General features: G+C 38.9%; 1 protein-coding gene and 2 long non-coding RNA genes across 3 annotated transcripts; 1 reads left to right on the forward strand and 2 right to left on the reverse strand.

Annotated features, from left to right (window-relative positions):
- Positions 1-805: 805 nt before the first annotated feature.
- LOC110969603 (odorant receptor 131-2-like) lies at positions 806-2,269 on the reverse strand. Its single transcript, XM_022219720.2, has 2 exons — positions 2,117-2,269; positions 806-1,594 (listed from the first exon to the last, which is right to left on the reverse strand). The coding sequence occupies exons 1-2, from the start codon at positions 2,267-2,269 to the stop codon at positions 806-808; spliced, it is 942 nt and encodes a 313-aa protein (XP_022075412.2).
- Positions 2,270-11,680: 9,411 nt separating this feature from the next.
- Positions 11,681-16,957, reverse strand: LOC110970638 (uncharacterized). Its single transcript, XR_007941839.1, has 6 exons — positions 16,676-16,957; positions 15,230-15,486; positions 14,689-14,879; positions 14,380-14,473; positions 13,975-14,177; positions 11,681-13,798 (listed from the first exon to the last, which is right to left on the reverse strand). It is a non-coding gene; the product is annotated as an uncharacterized LOC110970638 (long non-coding RNA).
- A 9,307-nt stretch (positions 16,958-26,264) lies between these two features.
- On the forward strand, positions 26,265-27,066 carry LOC127533972 (uncharacterized). The gene is made up of 2 exons (XR_007941870.1): positions 26,265-26,562; positions 26,646-27,066. It is a non-coding gene; the product is annotated as an uncharacterized LOC127533972 (long non-coding RNA).
- Positions 27,067-27,481: the final 415 nt, after the last annotated feature.

Raw genomic sequence — 27,481 nt, forward strand, 5'->3', positions numbered from 1 at the left:
CACTCAGACAATGTCATGTTTTCCATGAAAACTGAGCCTGAACTAATAATGTGTAGTGTATAGCTGACCAAAAACTTGACCAAATCTAAGGTTAGAATCAAGACATTTCAGGATGGATAAGCAGGTGTCCCATATGTCAGGGCTACATTCCTGGAGCATGGCTTGGGTTTTGGTTCATGGTGATGTGCTGCATGTCGTCCCTTCACTCTCCTCCCTCCTTCTGTGTCTCTCTAAAGCTCTAAAAAAAAAAATTAAATAATCATTAGAAAATAAAACATGAGTTTTTTTTTTTATTACATCCCTTTATTCTAAATATCTAAATTTCTTCTTAAAATAACCATTTGCACCAGATCCAACAGTCACATGGACTGTTTGGATGAACTGCATCTGACCACATGTACAGAGAGCAGAGGTAAGTGTGGAAACAAATTACAGAGAGTGAAAAAAAAAGACAGACAGTCAACACAACAGATGCTGCATGATTCAAAAACTGCATCAAATGGAGCCAGCTGTTGGAAGAAACATTCAGCATGATATATACTTCTGGAGTGGATGTATGAGTGCACAGTGTGTAGAGGCTGTAAAAATGTACGTCTTAAACATCTGTGGGCACTAATGGGATGTTAAGAATGGGAAAAATGTTTTTCGACTGATTTATGGCATCATGACTCTTTTACATTGTACAATAAACATGTCTGAGTTCCAGTCATTTCCACAGAGTTACAGGACTTTATGCTGAAGTGAAAAATGAGCCCACAGTGAGAACGTGAGAAAAAATCGATGAAAGCGCTTGTAGCTCAGAGGTTTAAGACGTCTTCGGTGTTGTCTTTGAATGGCTGTTAAATGTACACAGATACCTTTTCAAATACTTTTTGAAGTGCTTGTCGCGTAGCCCGTAGATGATGGGATTTGCAAAGCGTGGAAGAATTTGGTGTATGATAAAATTAAAAAAGTATATGTGCCGTGTCCCTTTAGGGAAGGAGTACGTGAGAACCCGAGTCAACATTGGCTGCACATAGACCGTCATGCACAACACGAGCTGAAATCCGTGGAGCACGATGGTGTTTCTTGCCTTTTTAGCATCTGCATTAACAGTTTTGGCCGCAAACAAAATTCTAAAGTAACAGTAGAACAGCGAGAGCCAAACCACCACCAGTAACAGGATGTGAGACACGTCCCTCTTGGATTTACTGTAGCTGCTCCTGAATGTAGTGTCCCTGATGCAGAACACTCTGGTGTGAAAGAACTCCATCTGTTCAGTGGCAAACATTAAGAAGACATCTGGCAGGACAGAAGCAGAACTTATAGCCCAGATGATGCCAATTACGATATATGTTCTTTTGACAGTGCATATGTAGTCGTAGCGGAGGGGCATGCAGACAGAAATGCAGCACTCTGCTGCCATAAAAGCGAGGTTCAGAGGAGTGTTATTTGTGGTGATGATGGCTGGCAGGATGACCAGCAAACAGACGGTGACAACAATGGTGCCGAAGGCGTAGGAACAGATGAAAAGGGTAATGCTGGTGGTCAGCTGGATCATGTTGTTCAGCACTAGGTGGACGAAAAGGATGTAGCGAGGGTTCTGCTTGAAGATCTGAAGAGAACGCCAGAATTGGGGGGTTAGATAACAATAAATGACACATCTTTACCTGCATTCAGAGAACTATCATAGACCTAGTAATGACCATTATCCCTCTTTGTTTCCTGCAGTGACCTCAACATCTGTTGTACAATTAGTCATATGTTAGTTTTTAAAATCTTAAACCACAGTAATAGTGCCATGAAAAACACATCCAGAATTACATATGAAAGGAAGAAAGTGGTAGTTCCAATATCAGTGTTGTTTCACGTTTTTTTCTTATTTTCATTTATTTTATGATAAAAAAAATGTAAATAACAGAGCCAATTTTAGCATTTGAACCAGCAGAGGTTGTGTTACAGAATCAGAGTAACACTTTATCAGTTTGTAATTTCACATACTAGTCTTTAATGATTTAACAGTTGTTATGCTGACTAGAATTTGACCACAGTTGTGAACTCTATAGAACCAAGGTTAGGAACAGTAGATACGAAAGAGGCATCACACATATTCTGCACTAATATCTGCTTCACACACATCATGCTTGGTGAACGTGCAGATCATGGCGGCGCTGATGTAGTTGATGGTGATGCCCAGGACCACAACGGTCACGTTCATGCTGACAGCTTGAACAAAGTCCCGATGATTCCAGACCTTTGTCACATTTCTGTCCCCAGGAGTAAAATTCATGCCAGCATCTGATGAACACATGTCAAAGGCAGCAAACAGAGAAAATATAACAAAATGCAGCAAATATCATATAAAAAACACTTTGCTTGCATGTTGTGTTTTTTTCAATAGAGCAGCTGAATACTGACCGATCTGATGTGGAGCTGAATCTGCCTCTGTGTGACTGCACTGATGTGAGCAGAGGACTTCTCATCTTATTGTCCCACTATATGTGTGTGTGTGTGTGTGTGTGTGTGTGTGTGTGTGTGTGTGTGTATGTGTGTGTGTGTGTGTGTGTGTGTGTGTGTGTGTGTGTGTGTCTTGCTATCATTGTGGGGACATACCATTGACTCCCATTCATGGCTAACTCCTAACCCTTACCCTAACCCTAACCAAACCCTAACCCTAACTAAAACAATGGCTAACCCTAAAGAAACGTTTTTGCACTTTTAGTTTTTTCAGTAACAACAACATGGCCAAGAAAACACTGTTTAAACTTGTGGGGACCGAAATGAGGTCCCCACAAGTGACATAGTTTTCGGTTTTCCTACAGTTGTGGGGACATTTGGTCCCCACAATATAGCAAAAACATGGGCACACACACACACACACACACACACACACACACACACACACACACACACACGTACGTGTGTGTGTTCTCAAGTCAACAAACACATTTTTCAGGTATATATTTTTAATGAATCAAAAATCCTTAGTAAAGTGATTTAGTGCAGAAATATTTGATTGAGAATTACAAATAAGCAACACTGCCTACTATGCTTACATTTATTTATTTATTTATTTTACAGATGTAGGAACATATTTGAAAGAAATACCAAGGCATTAACAGGATGTCAGTGTTAGCTCCTCTTATGCAGACTTGATCATGATTCTGGTAGCCTTGGCAGAGTAAGGTGCAGGCCATCTCCAAGTGCACCAGTAGAGGCCTGAAGCCCAGCCGATGTGTTGACCGGTGGGGTGGTAGTCGCCATTTAGGTTGGCAGAGCCACCCTTTCTGTACCACCAGCCACCACCACCTTCTGAAGAGGAACAGTCACTATCATGTCACCCACGGTACATGGGGAGCACCCATCGTTTTCACAGTCAGTGGTGCTGAAGCCATTGCCATTCTGGTCAATACTTTGATGAACGCCACAGATGGCGTCACCTTTGGACAGAGGTGGAAACAAAGAAAGTTTTAGAATTCAGAGTTTTGCTATTGTTTTCATATTTACATCTGCCATGTGAAGCACAAATGAGAAATCTATCAGTCTCTTGCTGCTCTACATTTGAGGTTGGATTTGAAGCTGCTGGATTGCTTTGCAGTGCATAAAAGGAAGAGGGTGCTGTTGTTCCTGAGGAAAACACAGATACATACAAGTCTGTACTGACCAATGGTGGTGGTTCTAACATTACTGACAGTGCAAAGATCTTCCAGAGAAAACCAGCATTATCACTGGGGCCTGATAAAAGCAGCTTGGCCTTTTATAAAAATATGTTTCAACAAGTAACAGCAAATCTCCATCATATCAAGACTTAAAGTTGATTTGATAATGATACTGTGATGTTTCGAATTTCTGCACTGAACAGCTTTAATTTACATTTATGGAAACAATAAGTACAATTAAAAGTGAAAACAGACTGGTTTTAAAAGTATAGATCCAATGCATAGACACAGACTAACATTAGTGTGTGTATTAAAAGCAAAGGAAAAAGTAATATTTAAAAGAAAACTTCAGTACCTGCGTTTCCACTGTACGTCTCATCTTGCAGTTTAAAAGCTGCTTTCTCATTTCCAGTCGGAAGTTCTTGTACTCTGCGAAGGCAGTCCCACCTTCATGGTCCCACATTGTCCACATTTTGGATTTGTTCTTAGAAAGAAAACCAACCCAGTGGTCCTCTAAAGGAGTCAACAGAGCACAAAGAAAAGGACTGACTTTTTTCTGACATCTCTGCACAGTCTGCACCAATCAACAGAAATAAATCAATTCATTCTTCAGTCCATTAAGCTATTTGATAGATATTTTAAAACTCAAAACACCTTTCCAAGCCTTTTTGGGGTAGTGCTTAACAAACTAATGCAGTTTCTCTCTTTTATAGTTACACACACAGCAGTTATCAGGGTATTTACTCATGGTCAGGGCTCCAAAACTGTTTGTGTGTGCATGGGTGGCTGTTTTAGGTTTTTATTGTCGTCTGTGCTGTTTTTCTAGGTGTTGTTGGTCCTTTGACTACTTTCACTTAAAAGCCCAACCAGTGACAGGAGTTGAAAATTAGCTCAGTGCGATACACTCTATATGTAATGCATCAGTCCTATGATAATTGCATGGTCCCTGATCAAATAAATGAATGAATAAATAAATTAAATGCTAAAAATTAAATATATTTTACCAAGGTAAAGTGAAATATGTGCAGTTTATGAGAATATCAGTGTTATATCTGCTTATGGATGTTAATATCTGTCTCTGTGTTTCTATCAGGAGGTAATGAGATCAGAGATTTCACCGTGGAAGTCATAGAGATAATCTACCTTTGTGTGTTTAGCTTTTATTTTCATGTAATGTTTTTGTATAAAATAAATATAAATCTGCCTCCAGAGTTGTCCTTGTGTTTCACCTCTTTCCAACCTTTCAGATTGTGCTGTTTGAGATCTAGATTCAACAAAGGCCATTGCAGATGATTCCGTTATTATTTTACCTGATAATGACACAATTTGTCCAAATGCAAGTCTTAACAACCATGTTAAGATATTGTAATAAGTACTATTGGGGCAAATTAAACCTTTAAAATCTTAGGTAGGATATCAAGTAATACTTTGTGTGGAATAGTCAGTGTGGTGCTGAAAGTGCAGCCTCTGGCTCTGTAGACAAACTTACTGGGGCCAAAAAAAGTGGAATACTCCTAATTTATAGTAGCAGAAGTAAAGTATGTTCAGTGTTGGGCAAGCTACTTGGAAACTATAATGAGCTAAGCTACCAGCTACTCCATGATAAATCAAGCTTTACTACACTGAAGCTATGACCCACAGAAATGTAGCAAGCTAAGCTACAGCAATATGGCCAAAGTAGCTTAATACATTCAAGTTACTTTTTTTTCTTACCAAAAAATTTCAGGGACTAATGAAGTCAGTCAAACGGAGACAAGAAAATGCTGACTTGTTTATTATTAAACCATCATTTTGTTCTCAGTGCTCCAAACTTAGTAAGTTGATACACTGAGGAATATGTGGAGCTATATTTAAAATGAATCAACCTTTTTACATTAGAAATCATTGTTTTGATTTTCTTTTTAGTTTGTATTGCAGACATAATGTATCTGATAATTAAGTTGCAGTAGCTTATATTAACACACCACTTACATTGGAGGGTATAATAGGTTACATTTGATATCATTTCCATATAAAGTAAGCAATATTATAGTAAGACAATTTTATACATAATTTGGGTATTCACGTTGGGTATTAAATCAAGTTTTATTTCTTAAGTCTAATATCTATGTAAAATCAATCAATGCTTTCCCAAAGTGCTGTATCCACTACTACTTAACTCAATTTTGGTCTTGAGTGTAAGATTAAGATATTTAATCATTTATGCCATCACTTTTGTTACCCTTTCTGTTATTTTTTTTTTCAGCCATTTGCTCATTAGTGTTAACAGTAATACTGAAGAAGACAGATTTTGGTTTTACTGTTACCTCGTTTTCTCCCATACCTCTTCCCTCCTATATGTATCAGTTTAATTATTTAATCCCCCAATTTACACATATTCACACACTGCCACCACAACCTTACGCTTAATTTAATTAATTTACTGCCACACGAATTTTAGATGTTGAAAAGTAGCTCGTTTGTGTGTGCATCTTATACTGCGGTTGACATGTGGTGGTTAGCTAACTGCTGCTGGTTGTGCATATTCGGTAGTCACCTGTATATGGGTTCTCTGATTTGTATTTGACGTCTTTGAAGTTGACAGAAACTTCGCCTTGGGCTGGCACAGTAGGCATCTGAAAACAACTTTTCTCCGTTTTTTCACAAAAACTCATAACTATTTAGGTAGGGCCACGGTGACTCTGACTCCTCTGCCATCTCTCAGTGAACTGAAGCGAGCGTCTGTGTGTGTGTGTGTGTGTGTGTGTGTGTGTGGATCCAGTGAGTCGCAGGAAGGGATTGTTGAATGACGACATCAACAGTTCCTCCGCTTCTATTGGTCGACACAGACATGTCGGCGTTTGGAGAGGATGTCACTGTCTGATCCTTAAAAGTGTGAGATGAGACTGCAGCAGAGCAGAAAGCTCCGCTTCAAGCAGTTCAACATTAATCCTTTTTAATGTAGCTTTTTGCGTTCGCTACCGTGCTACATGACCAAAAGATCAGCTAAGCTGTTGAAACGTTTTTTGATTTTGTAACCAACGACGCTATCACATCATTAGAGAAAAATGTAGTTAAACTGCTAACAAACGCTATTTGTAGTGATGTTACTGCCCAACACTGAGTATGTGGTTCATGGTTCGGGTTTTCACAGATTTTAACTACTTCATATGTGTTTTACTAATGATTTTGTACTTTTTGTTTTAATGTGAAAAGTAATTGTAATTGTAGAAGAGTAAAAAGCATAATACGTGTTTAGTGACTCCAAACCAAAAACGAGTCACTGAGAGGCTAAGGAGTAGTGCACTGCTGACTCGCTGCACAAAAGAAAAAAAATGCCATTTCCATGCTTCCTACTGTCACATTTATTTAAAAAAAAAAAAACACCGAACAAACCAGCAAAACAGGGCAAGGCCAGGCAAGATGTTCAAAAGCTCAATTTGTAGCTGGATTAAGCGGTCAACAAAAAAAATACAACCTCCCTACTCACCCCCTCTCCATGCAGTCGCCACGGTGAACAGGTGAATATAATGCCACTCAAACAAATCACTGCACCTCCAACCACACCCCCGTAATGTGAGTGAAAGGTGACAAACAGCTGATGCCAATACAAATTGAAACAACATTTACACATATGGCACCTACAATGTGTGTGTTACGGCGGGTACCAGAGGCTCAGTTGCAGCAAAAGGCAGATTTATTTGCAGACTCAGAAGACAACAGAACGATAACCAGAACTGGCTGTGAACGAATGCAGAATAAACTCAGGAACTAACCTAAGAGCCTCTAGAGGCAAGGAGAACAATTAACCAAGATAAATGCAAAACTAAAGTTAACCCACGATTGGTAACACCAAGGCAGGCAAACGAAATAACAGGGCAAACCATAAAAACAAAACTAACACCAGAACTCAGCACAACCCCCAGCCCGGCCGCCTCCCAAAAAAAAAGCTCAAACCCAGATGTTAAGACAGTAGGGAGCTACGCAGCCGCTAATCTAACACCGAAAGACAAGAATAGCCTGCGTCTGATGACACTAGGGCTGGAGAGCCTCGCTGACCCTAACCCTAATTTCCACATACCGCGAAAGCGCTGTGCTCTTGAATCGTACTGCGCAACGACGCTGAAGTTAGCTTCCGATTCGGCAGCTTCCGATTCGGCACTTAAGGGAAAAGTTAAGGGGAAATGAAATGAACGTGCGGTGCGACAGTTTATCCACTGATTATCTGTTTTTTTCGACACTTCTTGATGTGTAAACATTTTAGACATTTGGGTAAGACATTAACTATGCCTGACAAGAGCTATTGTATTTGTAAAATTAATATTTTATTTGTGAAAACGTTTAAGGGGATATTTCACCGTTTTTGCTTTATAACCGGTCCTTATTAGACCAGGGCCAGATTGAAAACCACTGTACCTACACTCTTCAAATCTGGACTGAATTATTCTACAGAGCCTGTAGATTCATAAAAACATAGTGTCTGATTTGTGAAAACTTTATTCTATTTGTGAAAATGCAATAAAGGCACATTTTACAGTTTTTTTCTCATCTAGACCTCATTAGACCAGGTCCAGGTCGAGAACCGCTACACCTAGACTCTTCAAATCTGGACTGAATTATTCTACAGAGCCTATAGATTCATAAAAACATAGTGTCTGATTTGTGAAAATTTTATTCTGTTTGTGAAAATGCAATAAAGGCACTTTTCAATGCTATTTGTCATCTGGGATGGGGTTGCGCAACTTATTTATACAATTAGTCAGAACAATGGCCTCTACAGATAATGTAACAATGATATAAGAATGCATTTTTTATGTTTTCTCATTCTTCTTCCTTTGATATGTGATTACAGGTACCTTGGTTTTGGATGCAAATTTTGTCCTTCTAACTTTTGGGAGTGTTAACTCTTTTTATGTCAAGTTTTGTCTTTGTAATGATCTGACCAATCATTCACAAAATACTCACAATATATGTCAACAATGGTATCATGAACCTGTGACACCCTATTTCTATCATTAATAAACACTGACAATCTTCAACATACATGGACATGGTACATGGACTTTCAAAAAAATGTCAACAGAATTATTAACAACAAAACCAACAACAACAATAATAATGATAATAATAAGAATAAGTATAAGGTTAAGTATAGGCTCTCGACCTAGACCTGGTCTAATGTGGTCTATATGCTGAAAAAACAGTAAAATGTGCCTTTATTGCATTTTCACAAATAGAATAAAGTTTTCACAAATCAGACACTGTGTTTTTATGAATCTACAGGCTCTGTAGAATAATTCAGTCCAGATTTGAAGAGTGTAGGTACAGTGGTTTTCAATCTGGACCTGGTCTAATAAGGACCGGTTATAAAGCAAAAACGGTGAAATATCCCCTTAAACGTTTTCACAAATAAAATATTAATTTTACAAATACAATAGCTCTTGTCAGGCATAGTTAATGTCTTACCCAAATGTCTAAAATGTTTACACATCAAGAAGTGTCGAAAAAAACAGATAATCAGTGGATAAACTGTCGCACCGCACGTTCATTTCATTTCCCCTTAACTTTTCCCTTAAGTGCCGAATCGGAAGCTAACTTCAGCGTCGTTACTGTGCAGCACTTAGAAATCATTTTCTTCTATCAGACAATTTCCACTGCACGCGCTGCGGAGCGCCAGCACCGCGTCCCTGAAGCGCCGGCGCGCTACGGCTATAAATCGCTATAAATCACAGAGCAATGTGGCTGGGACGAGCAGAGCGATAAATTAAATTCATGCAACTTCCAGGTCATGTGGCCTAATGACTCAAAATCAGTGCAGGATCACACTGACACATGTCTTATTATTGCCTTTCAATAACAAAAAACAGAGACGGCTGAGAAACATTTCTTTGCCGGTTTGAATAACTTGATAAAGGATATTTATCATCAGTGGGAGTAAGAGCGGGAGAATGTCGAGTGGGAAGGGTTCTCAGAGAGGTGCATCAGCCCTATAATGAGCTGCGTCGCCAGGTAAGTCACCTACAGTAAGAACATACACATTATTTTTTTAATAGTTCAACTTATGAAATTCTACATTTAGAATTATATATTAGAAGTATATTAGTAGGAAACACATGTATTTAATTTATAAATTCTATGAACGTTCAACTTCATGTAATTCAGCTTTGCATTGGCTAAATGTTACTTGTTTTAGGGAGCACGTAACCTGAACCCTGTTCCTTACCATGCTGAGTATATGGGCCACAAACTCCACCTTGACCAGAATGAGAAGCTGGGCATGTTTGGAGTGACACATGTCTTGGCTATTGATGGATTCAGCAGCAAAACTGTTATTGTTCTTCACAATGCCAGTGAAGAACAATCTCATCATTTATGAGGAAGTTTACAGGCAAGTCATGTCTAGGTTTACACCCAAGTAAATGATAAGCACTTTGTGTAGTTATAATATAATATTAGTCTTATTTTATAATTATTGGAATGTGCTACATGTATTGTGCACGCTTCAATGTGAAATTATTATTAATCTATCTCATCTACATTCTGTAAATACCCATTTAATGTACACATTTTCTCGATTGCAGGACGGCAGTCGCCAACAACAGCATGTGGGACCAACTCAGAGTTGATCACAGCAGGGAGTTTTACTTGACCTTATACATGCAAGAAAAGCTGTCTCAACACAGACATAACACTAACAGACTGCCTTACGTTCAGACAACTTCTTTAAGGGTGAATTTTGATCTACTAATTATATGGAAATAATAATAAGTAACTTTCACAGTCAGCCAAAATGTAGTTACAGTAAAAAAAATATTTATGATCCCAAATCAGAAAGAGTTGGCAAAGGAAAAAAATGCATTTAAAAATTTACATCATTAATTGGCCTTTAACTCATATTTCATTGCAGCCACTATCAGGATGAGACATTTCATATAAATACCCATTTAGAGCTGCAATACCTTCAAAAAATGGTTGGTGCAGGGGGTTCTTGATTGGTTTATACAGGCATTGTATGAACCTAGTCCTACAATGCGTGCTTTACTTGGCCAGGGGTTACAATCTGACTTCTAGTCCTTTGGTGCATGTGACCCAGTCTCTCCCCTTCAATTCTGTCTTGTTTCTGTCATATCAAAATAAAAAAAGGGGCAGTGGGACAATTTAGCACTACTGATTAAGTGAAAAAGTGATTATTGCACTGAGTGGTGATGTGATGCTGTCAGTTTGTAAGCAGACCAGACCACCAAGTCAGGGCAGGCAGCTCATAACCTCTAAGGCCAACTTTTTATGATTTGGGGTTATAAAAATTGTTTTATAATCTGACGAGCTTTTTCAATAAATCTGAAATCTCTTCTTGTGTTTCAACAGAACCTATGTGTGGAAAGAATTTGGCCAGAGGTCAATAATTGGGTGAACTACCCCCTAAAACAGGCTCTGGTTCACTTGCTGGATCAAGAGTTACTTGATATGCAGGATAATGTCACCAAATTTTGCATCTCAAACTTGGCATGCCAAGTGAGTTAGATTGGCCTTGGCAGAGTTGTCCAGTCGTGGAATGTCCACAGGATCCCTGGTAAGTTATGATAATAACTATATGTGTAGAACCTCAAAACAATGTGTATTCCAAACTAAAATTATTAACATATTTTAGGCAGAGGGATACCAAATCAACTCGCTGCTGGTGGTTGTGCAGCAAGGATTCCCCCAGAGATGCTGCCCAGTGCTGCTGAGGCAGCACAAATGTATGAGCAGGAGTTAGGGTCCTCCCTGACTTGGGTCTCTTCCTTTGGCTCTGATCCATTTTCATCAGAGGAAGGCCAATGTCGTGCAGAGCAGCTGTTTGGAGAGAGGATTCCTGACATTTCTGTTCTTTTTGACTCTGTGGTTAACAATGACCATAGTATGTTTCAAGAAGCACTGTTCTACCTGATCTATGTGACTGAAAGACATGTGTGATTGTTAGAGATATACAGGTCCTTCTCAAAAAATTAGCATATTGTGATAAAGTTCAGTATTTTCTGTAATGTACTGATACATTCATATATGTTAGATTCATTACACACAACTGAAGTAGTCCAAGCCTTTTATTGTTTTAATATTGATGATATTGGCCAAAAAGTAAAGAAAAACCAAAAATCCATATCTCAAAAAATTAGCATATTATGAAAAGGTACTCTAAACGAGCTATTAACCTAATCATCTGAATCAACGAGTTAACTCTAAACACCTGCAAAAGATTCCTGAGGCCTTTAAAAACTTCCAGCCTGGTTCATTACTCAAAACCGCAATCATGGGTAAGACTGCCGACCTGACTGCTGTCCAGAAGGCCATCATTGACACCCTCAAGCAAGAGGGTAAGACACAGAAAGAAATTTCTGAGTGAATAGGCAGTTCCCAGAGTGCTGTATCAAGGCACCTCAGTGGGAAGTCTGTGGGAAGGAAAAAAGTGTGGCAGAAAATGCTGCACAACTACAAGAGGTGACCGGACCCTGAGGAAGATTGTGGAGAAGGGCCGATTCCAGACCTTGGGGGACCTGTGGAAGCAGTGGACTGAGTCTGGAGTAGAAACATCCAGACCCACCGTGCACAGGCGTGTGCAGGAAATGGGCTACACGTGCCACATTCCCCAGGTCAAGCCACTTTTGAACCAGAAACAGCGGCAGAAGTGCCTGACCTGGGCTACAGAGAAGCAGCACTGGACTGTTGCTCAGTGGTCCAAAGTACTTTTTTCGGATGAAATCAAGGTGCCAGAGTCTGGAGGAAGACTGGGGAGAAGGAAATGCCAAAATGCCTGAAGTCCAGTGTCAAGTAGCCACAATCAGTGATGGTCTGGGGTGCCATGTCAGCTGCTGGTGGTGGTCCACTGTGTTTTATCAAGGGCAGGGTCAATGCAGCTCGCTATCAGGAGATTTTGGAGCACTTCATGCTTGCATCTGCTGAAAAGCTTTATGGAGATGAAGATTTCATTTTTCTGCATGACCTGGCACCTGCTCACAGTGCCAAAACCACTGGTAAATGGTTTACTGACCATGGTATTGCTGTGCTCAATTGGCCTGCCGACTCTCCTGACCTGAACCCCATAGAGAATCTGTGGGATATTGTGAAGAGGAAGTTGAGAGTCACCAGACCCACCACTGTGGACGAGCTTAAGGCCGCTATCAAAGCATCCTGGGCCTCCATAACACCTCAGCAGTGCCACAGGCTGATTGCCTCCATGCCACGCCGCATTGAAGCAGTCATTTCTGCTAAAGGATTCCCAACCAAGTATTGAGTGCATCAGTGAACATAATTATTTGAAGGTTGACTTTTTTTGTATTAAAAACACTTTTATTGGTCGGATGGAATATGCTAATTTTTTGAGATATGGATTTTTGGTTTTTCTTTACTTTTTGGCCAATATCATCAATATTAAAACAATAAAAGGCTTGAACTACTTCAGTTGTGTGAAATGAATCTAACATGTATGAAAGTCTAATGTTTATCAGTACATTACAGAAAATACTGAACTTCATCACAATATGCTAATTTTTTGAGAAGGACCTGTATGTACTTCACCTTCATGAAAAAACTGATGAAATTATTTAGTGAGCTCTATTGTAAATAAATATCAAGTTTGTTTAGAACTCTGCATATTTCTTTTATTGTCAAAAATATGTCAAGTATAAAAACCATTTAAACAAAGAGCGGACTGCCACAGTAAAGTGCTTAAAATGAACTATCCAGAAGTCCACAAAACAGTACAAAATACAAAAGAATATAAAACATTGCAGAACAATATTCTCAATGACCATGAATGGCCATCACACCTTCCTCCTCTCTATTACTCAACAGTATTGCTTTAAAGTAACAGTTACATTCTTTTAAGTGGAGTTTTTTTTTTTAGTTGGATTCCTGAATACGAACTCTCCTTTTAATCTTGAACATTGGTCACTGTTACACACAATACTTTGAAGGAACAAACAAAGTGCCTGTTGCCACTAGATAGAATACATATACTACAGGAGCAACTTTTCCAGTGGCGCCAGCGCCTCACAGAGTCCAGCCACTTCGTGGATGTTGTCCTCCAAATCCACAGCACGACACTTTGGGGCAGTAACTGCTGCTTGTGCTCTACTCCGTAATACAGACCTTACACCCAATCAGGCTTCTGCAGCAGGTTGAGAACATTGGTCGATTTAAAATACCTGTGAATTTATTAAAAAACAAAACAAAAACTTGTATTTGACAAATTTTCATTGTGTTAAGCAGATGAATGAAGAAAGCTATGTAATCCAACTAACAATTCACAGCATTTTGGGATGTATAAGAATCTGATCCCATATTCCATGTTTATGTTGATCCATAGTATAAGAGTACCAACCTTTACAGACAAGACAGTTGAAGACCTCTCTTCAAGAGGCTATTTCAGCCTCTGACAGAGACAGGGTTGTTGTTGTCAGTGTGGAACGTCCAAATCCACTCAGATCTTTGATAATCTGCGACACATCTTTTAGCCCCTGGGCTGCCTCGACAACATCTTCAATGTCTGCTACAACCTCTTGAAGGCCAGTATCTTCTCTGCGACTGAAAAACATTTTTATTTATTTTTTAAGACAGACAGACAAACAGACACTTAATAGATTCCTCTGGAAGGCTCTCATCAGGAAATTTGTAAGAAAAACAACCCACACAGGAACAGTAATCAATGTAAGCCTTATGGACATCATCTGAAAGTTAGCACAAAATATTAAATAAACTGAAAAGAGGTAAAATAGTCTTCACTGACCTCAGCCGCCTCCTTTTATTAACCTGGAGCAGATCCCTTTGATCTTCAGGCACTGCAAACACTTTCCTGGAATTCTGCTTCCAGTATGCTGATCCTGCAATAAAAATGAATAGGATTAGTTATAATTTTAGTTTTATTAACTTTCAACCATATATTTACTGTCTATTGCATTAATTATATTCTATATGTGGGTTTTTTTTCTTTTGAAAGCAGATCTGAAGATCTATTAAGTATGTGAACTGTTTGTGCAGAAAACCTCACATTTACACAGTAATAATTGCAACAAAATAATAACTTCATCATACTTACCTCTAGTTCCGTCAGAATCAATTATTTGATTCCCCTGACTGTCTGTCAAAATAACATGCTCCTGTTCTCCGAGGGCTTCCTTCACCTTGCTGGTGATTGCTTCTACACAAGCTTCAAACTCTGTGAAGCGGACTGTCACCATCTTGCTGCTCTCCAGCTTTCCATTGAGGACATCAGCAAAGAAGACATTCCTAAACATTGATAGGAACATACACTTTCTGTAACACACGGAAAAGTATCTTATAAATAACCAATATGCTATGTGATGCAAGAACTCTGTAGCAATTTTGATAATATTTGGATTGACTGTCCAGTCTTAATATACAATGATAACACTAGCCACTTAATTTAGGACTGGTGTCATCAGGCTCTTGGCTAAACAAGCTTAATGTTGCTGAGTTGTGGGGTGGATAGGTGAGATAATGGCAAATATGCAGGACAAGGGATTACCAACAAATAGATGGCACACCTATAGAAATGATGTAGAAGAAAGCAAGTGTGTTAGGACAAGGGAGGTTCTGGCAAAATGTTTCTTTATTACCTCACAAAGGTTTTGGATGGGGTGCTCCTTGGTACTGAAGAGGAGGAGCTTGCAGCTGCACTTGGTGGACGGTGAAAAGAAAATCTGACCGGCTGGCCAGATGGGAGTGCCCCAGCCGACTTCTCCAGAGAGGTGCTGTTGCCATGCACTTCATAATGACCTTTATCATTGAGGTCAAAGCACATGAAGTCGCCGCCAGCTTGTGGAAAGATGGCCACATTTGTGTCATCTGTTAAATACAGGCTGCCCTTTTGAACCTGGAAGTGTTTAGGATAGAGAAGCTTAAACACTGTTCTTATTCATCTATTTACATTTGAACACACATTTTAACACAATTTAAATGGTCTACATTTATGCACACGCACAAATAAATATTTCAAGTCACTTTCAGAATGGTTCTTGTTAAAAATGTAATAAGTAGTGTAATGTAGTGTTACTTTTAGCCGTTGCATATAATAAAGTTGAAAGAATAAACATTTTCAGGCACTGGGCTCCACCAGGTGGGATTTGCAATCTAAATGAATTAATCAGGTGCACTTTAAGAGTATCAATCACGTATCACATCAAGAAGCTAAAATGACAATTTGACAATTTCAAAGTTTTTAATAATCAATATGAGTATTTTTAACAATGATTTGCTCCATAACTGAAACACCGAGAGGACTGAGAGGAGGCTTGGAGCCCAGCAGAGGACTGAGAGGAGGCTTTATTTCATTTGAGCTTGCGTTTTCACTGCCCACAGTACCCTTACTTTGAAGGCGGGGTAAATGCGGCCACGGAAGCTACGTAGCCTCGTGACGTCATTGCAGTGCGGTGTGGTACATGTCGCAGTGCACAACATAGCACGTCCTACAACTCCTGTTTTATCTTCGCACAGGAACCATGACACAACACACACATAAAAAAACACCACACAGCCTCCGACACGACGGCGGTTAATTTGATGACAAGGGAATACAGAGCTGAGGTGGATTTACTGCCGAGTTTGGCTCCGGACAACTCAGAGCTGAGTCAGGAGAGAGGAGTGTTCACAGAGCTAGCCGCTGCCATTGCTAACTAATGTTAGCAATGGCAGCTACATTTAGTTGCAGTTAGCTCTAATTTTAGAAATGAAGCTGCCGCAGTCAGTCCACCAAGAATCACCTTAGCATTGTAATAATCTCCGTCATCGTTGTTGAAAGCTGTGTGTTGCTCCGGTCCGGAGGTATTCATTGTAAACGTGCTGTTTGTTAGCATGTCTGGCTGTTAACTGCTAATTTGTTTGCACAAGCATATTCCAAAATACTATTAAAATTGTCTACAAAACTAAAGTTCACCAAAATATCTTAAAGCCCTGGACGTTACGGTAATTTAAAAAAACACGTTACACTGTAAGTTGGTCTGAGGCAAGCTAACACAACATAATGTATTAGCCTACTCCAGCGCCCGGACATTGACGTGACTTACATGAAAAATGACAGCTATTTTCTCGGTGATCATGTCTTCTGGCCTCAGTGCAGTGTTGCCAGGTGGGAAATGTAGGATTATCGTACCAGAGACATAAAATTATCGTATTTTGAGGGAAATTATCGTACACCCGTCATAATCAAACTAAACAAGTCTATTGATGCGCTATAGTCACTCTAGTGTTGAATAGCGTCTAACAGGCACTCACGGCTTTGTGCCGGTACGGAATGGATCAAAGAATGTCTCTGAATGGATTCATCAGCAGCCCCACAGTTGCGTTAGGCTAATGTGTCCCCCATAAACAATGACGGGTGGGAACTAATAAGCCAAATCATGAGGCCTGGAGGCCGCCCAATGTTAGGAAATAGACATAGCACCAGGTTTAAAAGGTAAATAGTATTCATGATAACTGACAAGGAAATAGAAAATGTTTTTTGGATTTGCTGTGGTTTTTTAACACAGTTATTTCGGCCACCAGCTCTGTCTTGCAGCACCAGCAAAAAGCTTTGCTTTCCAAGCCTGCAACAGGTCTCAACCACCCGGCAAATTGGCTCTCCCACTCTTTTTTTTTTTTTTTTTTTTTATTACAATGCATACACATAGCATACAAGCTTGCAATAAAACAAGTTTAAAGGGAGAAAGAAAAAGGAACAACAAAAACAAAAAAAGAAAAAAAAGACAACAAATAGGCATATATGCCTAATTCCAAGGTACAATTCATTATAATATATATAACATTCTCTTTTAACCATAAACATTTTAGGCATCGATAACCTTTAAGGTTCTCATTATCTCAAGAGTTTTCACAGATTTTGTGTGGGATACATTTAATAAAGTATTCACGTATATGTCGATATCTAATTGGAAGACTTTAATCGAAGGTTTTGACTCACCATATTTACATTTATGTATATAAAATTTACCTAACAGTATATACAAATTGACTAGATAATCTAGTCTTTTATCTTGATGGGTAAAGTAAGTTACAATAGCCTGGCTTTTTAAACATATTTTGTAATTGGTTTTTTGGAAAATTACTAGCTCTATTTTTGACCAGAATTCTTTAACAACTTGACAGTCATAAAACAGGTGTACAATTGTTTCATCTTCTTGTTTGCACAAGGTGCACTTTGGATCCTTTTCTTTTAGAAATTTAGATATTGCTAAATTGGTAGCATAGATTTTGTGTATTATTTTCCAGTGCAATTCTCTTATTTTATTATTAATGCAATATTTAAATGGGGTTAACCATGCTTTTTGCCAATTAATATTAGGATATTTAGAATTCCAGTAAGCTTTACAAGCCGGTTTAATTCGATCATGTAGTTGTATGCTATTTCTAATGAATTTGTTGTTACACTTAAGACTGTTAAAAACTATTCCATCAATGATGATTGGCTCTGTTATTTTTGGAGATTGCCCTTTAGTATATGACTTCATCAATTGTTTCAGTCCCTCAGGAACACTTTTCATGACATAATTAAATTCTTTAGAGGTGACAGGAAATTCAAATTTTCTCATAAATACTTCATAAGATAGTAACTGGCCATCATCGCCAAATAAATCCTGTAAGAAAAGTATGCCTCGTTCAGCCCATTTTGATTGATAAAGGGATTTATTTCGCTTAGTAATGTCTTCATTATTCCAAATAATAGATTTGTGGGGCGAAAAGTTGTGCTTGTATAATAGTTTCCAGGCTAAAAGGGCTTGTTGATAAAATGCACACAATTTCAGGGGCAATTTGGATACCTTATAATTACACTTCAATAGACAGCAGAGGCCGCCCACTTTTTTAAAAATGTTAGTGGGGATAAAATACCACAAGGATTCAGGGTTTCCGATGCATTGCTTAATCCATTTAATTTTAAACATAGAATTTAGTGTTCTAAAGTCTAAGAGTTCAAGTCCCCCTGAATCTTTGGGGTTTGTCAGTATAGTTCTTTTAACACCGTGTCGTTTGTTTCTCCAAACAAAATCTGTGATTAACTTGTTAATATCTTTACAAACATTGTCTTGTACATTTAACGATAAAGCAGGATAAACAAACCTTGAAATACCTTCAGCTTTTGTTAGTAAAGACCTTCCCCATATTGAAATGTCTCTTTGTATCCACCAATTAAATATATTTTTAGTTTTCTTTAATTTGGGAATGAAATTTTGTTGTTGACGTTCCTTTTCCTCTTTACAAATAAATATACCCAGATACTTAACCATTTTTTTAACAGTAATATTGTTAATTACTTGGTCATTACCCTCATATAAACATAAAATTTCGCACTTAGACATATTTAATTTTAAACCGGACACTTCAGAAAATGTCTTTATCTTAGTAATCGCTCCCTCAACCTGAATCTTATTTTCGAGAAAAATAGCAGTGTCATCCGCAAGTTGAGTAATTTTTATTTCTCTATCAAATATAGTTATCCCTTTTAAATTAGTGTCATTTCTAATATATATGGAAAGAAGTTCTACAGCCAGAAGAAACAAAAAGGGAGACAGGGGGCATCCTTGTCTGACTGATCTTGTGACCAGAAACCTTGACGTAGTTCTAGGATAAAGCATAACACAGCTGTTAATATCTTTGTAAAGCAGTCTCGTCACCGATAAAAAGTTTGGGCCAAAGCCAAAAGCTTGAATTGTTTTAAATAAATAATTATGTTCAACTGTATCGAATGCTTTATAAAAATCTAAGAAAAGAATCAAAGCCTGAGTGTCTATAAGTTCAGCATAATCAACTAAATCCATTATTAATCTTATGTTAGAGCTAATATGTCTTTTGGACATAAATCCAGTTTGATTTTCACTTATAATATCATCAAGTCCTCTTTTGAGACGCCTGGCAAAGATGGACGCCAATATTTTATAATCTACATTAAGTAACGTGATGGGCCTCCAATTTTCTATCAACAGTGGGTCTTTATCTGGTTTAGGTATCAAACATATTAATCCTTGTTTCATAGTATTTGACATCTCTTCTGTCTCTATACATTGGTTTAAGGCGTTGAATAAAGGTAGTTCCAGTACATCCCAAAATTGTTGATAAAATTCAATAGAGAGTCCATCACTGCCAGGCGCTTTCCCTTTTGCTAAGGACTCTACTGCCGCTTTCATCTCCATCTTTGAGAGGCTCTGATCGCAATCAGTTCTATATTGGTCACTTACAGTTGGGATAAATTCCTTAATTGACTGAAAAAATGGATTCCAAGCCTCAGGTCGAGCGCTTGATGTATAAATGTCTTTATAAAATTGCTCAACATACAGTCTTATATTATCAGAATTTTGTATTTCGTTTCCATCAATTTTAATAGTTGTGATGTTATTCCTTTTTTGATTCCTTTTTTCTAATGCAAAAAAATAACTTGTATTTTTCTCTCCCTGCTCTATCCACTTGCTTCTAGATCTCACATAAGCACCTTTGGCTAACTCTATATATTGTTGGTCAAGCTCTTCTTTCAATACTTTTAATTGTAACGTTTCCTCCTCATCAAGATTAGTTTTACTAAGTAGTGGGCTTAAAGCTTCCATAATTTGGTCTTCTTTAATCATCTTACTTTTCTTTATTACTTTACTGCATTTCATGGCCGTTTCCCTTATCTTAAATTTAAAAAACTCCCATTTTTGTACCCAATTTGATTCCTTTCTATTAAATGTATATTGAGCAATTTTTTGAACCATCTCACAAAATATGTGATCATTTAGTAGGTTATTATTCATTTTCCAATATCCTCTACAATACCAATTTTCCTTCCGTCCCCCTAAAGAAAGATAGATTGCAAGATGGTCTGAGAAGGGAATGTACAAATGGTTGACTTCCTTAACATATTGCACACAATTAGTTGTCACTAGCCACAAATCTATTCTAGAACATTGTGTCCGACTGGTGTTACTCCAGGTATATTCCTTTAAATTAGGATTTAGAAAACGCCATACGTCTATAACATTAAGTCGGTCAGCAGTGTATCCTGTACTCTTAAAGTTTGTTGTCACAGTCGTTCTGGTTGGAATCCTGTCAAGCATTTCATCTGGTGCATCATTATAGTCGCCTCCTATAACTACCCATGAATTGAGATATTTATTTTTAAGATTTTGTATTTTAAAGCAAAGATAAGTCATCATCATCTTGGCTAATAATAAATTGTTATGACAATACAGATTACAGTTTATACTTATTAAATTGCCCATTTTTAACACAACAATAATCCATCGACCATCTTCCGCTATTAAATACTCTATTATGCTACCATTAAACTTGTTAAAAAGAACAGCCACACCTGCTGACCGATTTGTACCATGGCTAAAGTAACACTGATCACCCCACTGGGCTTTCCATATTTTAACGTCTTCTTCGGTTGAGTGAGTCTCTTGTAAGAAAATTAAATCAACTTTTTTCCGTCTAATAAACAGAAATATAGCTTTTCTCTTAATATGATCTCTTATGCCTCTGACATTTAATGAGAAGAGTTTTAATTCATCACTAGTATCAATGGTTGTACCTTTATTTTCAAAAAACAAATAAAAATTAAAACTAAAATAGCTCGAAAGTAATAAAGAAGATCAAAAACCTAAGTGCTGAAAAAAGAAAAAAAAAACCGAGCACCATTAGCCTCTCCCCCCCCCCTCCTTTTTTTTTTTTCTTTTTTTTTTTTTTCCCTTCTTTCAAATCAAACGGAGCAAGGAGGGAAAGGAGAAAAACAAATTTGCCTTATCCAGCTGAGCAATAAAGTCTTCATTTCACTTTGTTTACCTGAGTTATATTTTACCGTGTAAGTTCTTTGCCCTCAATGAAGGCCCTTCCACCAATAAAGTAGGCTCTCTTCCCCCCTTGCCGTGCCGCACTTATCTGTGGCCAGAAATGGTTGCGGTTCTCAATGTCTCTTGGTGTCAAATCCTCTTTAAGCCGAAATTTCCTAATTTTAAGAAATTCAGATTTGGGGGCAGCTTTACCAATTCTTTCGGCCATGTCTCTGGAAACAAACCGGATAATGATAGGTCTGGTCTTCCCCTCCTCACGAGTCCCCAGCCTTTGGCAAACGTCCACAAACAGCTCCAGGGAGCCAAAGGTCTCTGGCACCACCTGGCGGCAGATGTCAATCACTTTATTCTTCAGATTCTCCCCTCGTTCCTCGGGTAACCCATAAAGGCGAAGATTCCATCTCCGATGATGACTTTCCATTGCATTAAGCTTCATCTCCAGTTCTTTAATGCGTGTTTCATGATCAGTTGTGCACTGTGTTACATTTTCCACAACTTCTTTAATGTTATCAATGTCAGTGCATATATTCTGTAACTTTTCATCCACATCTCTAATCGATTTAGCATTTTTATCAATTCTGGAGAGAAGGTTGTCTGTGCATTCATTCATTGTTTTAATAATACTTTCATGCACTTCTTCCAACGTAAGGGCGGCTTTACTTTTCTTTAATTCGGGAGAGGTAGGTGAGGCAGGAGACACGGCTTCCTCTGTATTTGCCGAGGCAGTGTAAGAATGGAGTACCTTCATCGTGTCTCCGCTTGTTTTCTCCATTCTCTCCTTATTTCCACCAGGACTCTTTGTCTTCTTTCCCTGCTCGCGTCGTCGTTTAGTTTTGATCATACTCCGGTGCTGCTTCAAGACAGCTCGGATATCCCCTCTTGTGCAATTTGGTTTACAGTTCAAAAGCAAAAGTTTAAACACCAACGAGTCCTCCACTTTAGTCGGTGAAGAAGCACCATGTGTTTGAAGGTTGCTCACCAGGAAAGTCGGCTTCATATACTAACTTTGGGGCTCAGTTTTCAGCACATTGTTCTCTTAGCACACACGCCAACCTGCCGTGAGCGCCATCTTCTTCCTCCCCTCCCACTCTTTTCTATAAGTTTGTAGGCGATGCTGCTTACGTCGACTCTGCCCCGCCCCCGCCGTTTTCTTAGCCTCTCCTCCTCCTTCTCCTCCTTCTCCTCCAGGTTCTCTCATTTTCTTTTCCGCGCTTCACTTCTTCCAGACCAGGTCGGCTCTGTTTCTTCTTCTTTGCTTTTTTTTTTCATTTCCTCACTCATGGCACACAGGCTGATTACAACCGATTACAACCACACTGGTGGTCAAATATTTGGCCTTTTTTGGGATTATTGATAGTACATTGTACAGAGGGCAAAATTATCGTACAAATACGATAATTATTTTCCCCTCCCAAAACAGCACAAATGTGTGTGTGCTCATGTTAGAGGCACAGACTGTATATAGAGAGTATGGTTACTGCTACCGCCGCCGTTGCTCTGTGGCGTTTCCGAGTAAAGTTCACTTCCGGGTCACACGGCTTGCATCAAATCAGACTATGGAAATTGGACAATCGCCCCTTATCCATTTTGTCCATTTTTCAATTGTGCACAAAATCGGAAAAACGATTCGTTATTCGTTTTGGGTCTGGAAGCAAATATTGAAAAAACAAGTCGTTATTTCCTTTTTGTAGTTTTGGTTTTATTTTGAAAAATGAATGAACGAATGATACATGGATTCAGACACACGGAGGGCCAGGTTGCTTGGACACTTCTTTCGGTGAGGTTGACGTTTGCTTAGGTTTCAACCAGTGGTGTAGTCTAGTTTTTTCTAGTGAGTGTACTCCGGCCTCATAAACCAAAGCCAGGTCAGGTTCTCATATATGTGCGTGCACTTACACACACACACACACACACACACACAGCAACAGCAGCTCCTTTATTTCAAACTACCAATTAGATACTTATAGACATTATAGCGTCAGCAGCTCCTCCTCCTGCCATAAGTTAGAGCTGATGTTTCCTCTTCATCATTTGCAGAGTTTTGTTCATTTATTTTTGTGCAAAAAAGTTTTATTGAAATATTAAAAAAAAGTAAGAATGCCTGTTTTTGTAACAAAACAAATGCACAAAATGAGTCAATTATAAGGCTTCTCATAAAAACACTGAATGAAAAAGAGTTTGTCAAAACACAAATGATTCATATTTGCCTGGTTAGGCTAAAATGAGGCTACAAACTAATAAATTAGGAGCTGTTTGGGAGCTGAAAGAGCCAGCTTTTCTTTGGAAGCCGTGCCTGGTTTTTGAAGGCAGAGCTGTGATGTAATGCAGATACTTCATTAACTGAGTAGCGTCACGTGGGATGCCTGAACTCGTACATTATTGGTCTGTGCGTTTCTGAGCCGATAGACCAATGATAAACACTGGAAAGCGGCACCGGTAAAATAGAAGCGACCTGTCAAATTTACACCCGTATAGACGGCGTCTGGGTCCGGATCCGGACCGCGGTCGACCTTTAGTGAGCCCTGTTCTCAGCCAGACACCTTCCCCCGTCCCACACAACTTCACCGCTTCCTGACACAGAGAAGACGACTTTATGAATGGGAAAGTGAACGTTATGTCAAAAAACATACTGATACATATGTTTGCGCATTTTTAAGGGGTTATATGAAAATTCGGGACCTTTTCTAGTGGGTATAAGGCGTATACCTGCGTGTTTACACCTCTGGGTATACGTATCTTTACGCATTTTTAAGTGGGTATACGGAAATTCGGGACCTTTTCAGTTTAAATTATTGAAATATATTTCATTTTGGTTGATGGCTATGACTGGTATTTATATTGTAAGTGACAATTTTGTGGTATTTTCTAAGATTCACAAGCGTCATGGTACTTGTGTCCAAACTTATGGCCATGGCTGTAAGCTGTGGCTGTAACAGTGTGTTTAAAATACTGTGGAATACAAGTAACATAAAATGAAATTACTTGAGTAAAATAGCTGATACTGAAAAATACTTGAATAAGTAGTTCTTTGGTTCCTGTACAGTGTGAGAGACCAGATAGAATACATGTCTGTCTGTTTTACTGCTGCAGTATCTGTACCTGCACACTAAAGCTGAACTCAGATTACCTCAGATTGTTTGTCTTTGTTTCATGAAAACATAAATATCCAACTTCAACAACGTGCTGAAAAAAATAGCATTTCTATGAATTTACAAAGTAATTAATGGCTATATTTGTCAATTTGTCAGCTGTCTGTTGTATCAAATGAACCCAGGATAAGCATGTCTTATGTAATCATACATAATTTAAAATAAAATAGGCCTGCTCATAAAAAGATTTTTTTCGTATATATAAGATCAATAAAGAAACATTGACAGCTCCAGTCATTTTGTTTTTAGAAAAGGCCTAACAGAACATTTCTGTCTGTTTAATATTTAACACACAGTCAGCTGTTTGCATCAAGACCATCATACTTACCTCTGTGTTGCTACAAACCTGTTATTTAAACTGAATGACAAGAACCTTTGAGTGAAGCTCAGCATTTGCCACAAGTCTCTGCTGCATGTGAAAAGAATCAGTACAGATGTGTAGCTCACTGTGTAACAATCCTTCTTGGTTCTAACACCTTAAGGTGTAATTCATGTCTGGGAAGGAATTTTGTTTGGAATACATTCACCACAAAAACACACAATCACAACAGATTGTACCTACATATAAAGTTTAGCTCATGAATGATGAAGTGAAAAGCATTGCATCCATCGACATTTCACAATAATCACATTGAGTTCACCAAAAAGTTAAAAGTATTTAAAATGTCTTTGCTCACTCACAACTGGCCGACCAGGCAAATCAAATCCAAACCCCTGGGGCAACAAACAAAGACAAAACAAAACAAAACTACCAAGTGCACTCAGGAAAAAATCCTACTGCTTAGTTTTAATGAATGTCTGATGAGACAGTCCGGTGTGATGACCGATCCCAGCGTGATGGAGATATGGGGCCTATTTCACAAAGCAGGTTTATTGAAAACTCTGAGTTTCTTAACCCTGAAATGAAGGAAACTCAGAGTTTTCCGTTTCACGAAGCGAGGTAACTTAACCCTGAGACAGAGGGGTAACTCTAGCCTGTTTCACAAAGAGGGGTAACTTAAACTCTCGGTCAGTTACCGCAGTAACAGACTCTATGACTCTAACCTGCTCACCAGCAGGTTTATCTGAGAAAACCTCGAGTTTCTCTCTGTCTCCGCCCTCTTTCAGCCACACACGCTGTTTCATTTCCTCATTCATTCAGTCAGTAAGCGAGCGAGTTTTGGCGTAGAACAGCTTTTATTAACGATCCAGTGGATAAAGGAGCAGCATTACTGCACAGATAATTAAATATTCGTCGGTAGATTGTTATCAGACCGAGCATGAATGTTCTCGCATTTCCGGACAATTATCTGTTTGAGCGGTACCGTTTCGTAATCGTTGTAAGTCCATAATCTACATAAACAACCTAATCCGTCCTTACATTTACATTACCAACCAGTCATGCTCTCACATCCAGCAGATTTTGTGTGTTGCGCTGTGGTTCTTTGCAAATGGAAGTTTTTATATGATGTCGGAGATGCAGAGTAAGGCAACTGTATGGAGGACATTCAGAAAAGTTTTCCTGATCCTGAAACGACTTTTACCATCATTGTGGTTTTCCTGGACATAAACCTATCAGAGCATCAAGGAGGAGTTCCACAGGATTGCAGGTGAATGATGTAGAGATCTGTTACATTCATTTTAAATCATATTCCCTTCATGACATTGTGCTGCAGCCTCAGACTGGGATTAGTCATTTTAATTTCTGTTAGGATTTCCCAGTGTGATTGGCTGCATAGATGCACACACATCCCCATCACAGCTCCCTCACATCATGAACAGGAAGTCCATTCACAGCATAAATGTGCAGGTAGGTTACAGGTAGACTGACTACTGTTTCTAAATGTTAAAGACTGCATCATAGTTCAACATCTGTCATTCTCTGCACTGTCCAGATCATATGTGATGCTGCATGCATCATTTCTAATGTGGAGACCAAGTGGTCTGGGTCTGTTCATGACTCCAGGATTTATGGAGAGTCTAACCTGAGCAACAGACTGCAGCGTGGTCAGCAGCATAAAGATTTTCACAATAGAATTCTCTTGTCTCCCTCCTTTAATATGCTCTGATGTATCCACTATACATTACAGGAGAGTTTGATGGCCTTCTGCTGGGTGACAGGGGTTACCATGCCAACCCAGGCTGATGACCTCATACCCTGACCCTGAACCAGGCCCCCAACAGAACTTCAACCGGACTCACTGCAGGACCAGAGCCCGGGTGGAGATGACCATAGGCCTGCTGAAAGCCCGTTTCCAGAGCCTACGTCTCCTCAGGGTGACCCCTGAGAGGGCCTGTGATATTACTGTGGCATGTGTTGTTCTTCATAATATTACCACTATTAGAGGAGAGCAACACCCTGCCCTACAAACTGAAGACCCAGATGATGAGCCCATCCACCTGCAGCTATCCAGGACAGCAGAGCAGTCAGAGACACCGTATGCAATAATCACTTTAGAGTTTAAGTCTCCATCATCACCACCACAGCAAATAAAGACATGATACACATTTCATTTGCTCTTCTTTATTTCCTACAAATAAAAGAGATAGTTCAGTTCATGTTCCAGTAGTTAACATAATTCACCTGTGACCATCACCACCTCTAACTTGTGCTCCAGTATTTCAATTTCCAGATCTGCCCTCCTAATCTGTTTTTTGGATTTTTCTCAGCAAATGCAGTTTGTAAATCTGTTTTACTGATAACTGGGAATACATAGAGGACATTAAATTCTACAGTTGCACATGAATTCCACTGAATGAAGCTCTGGTGTTTCCTGAACATCCATCTCACTGTGTCAGTCTGTGCAGTGGAAGCTGAGGAACCATCCTGCTGCTGTCCAGCCATGCTCTGTTAAAAAGGATGAGAATGTACAATACTTCAGTGTAGGCTAAATGTCACACTCTATATTCCACCCAAAATCTGAAT

The sequence above is a fragment of the Acanthochromis polyacanthus genome, chromosome 5 (assembly GCF_021347895.1).
Source record: "Acanthochromis polyacanthus isolate Apoly-LR-REF ecotype Palm Island chromosome 5, KAUST_Apoly_ChrSc, whole genome shotgun sequence".
NCBI lineage: Eukaryota > Metazoa > Chordata > Actinopteri > Pomacentridae > Acanthochromis > Acanthochromis polyacanthus.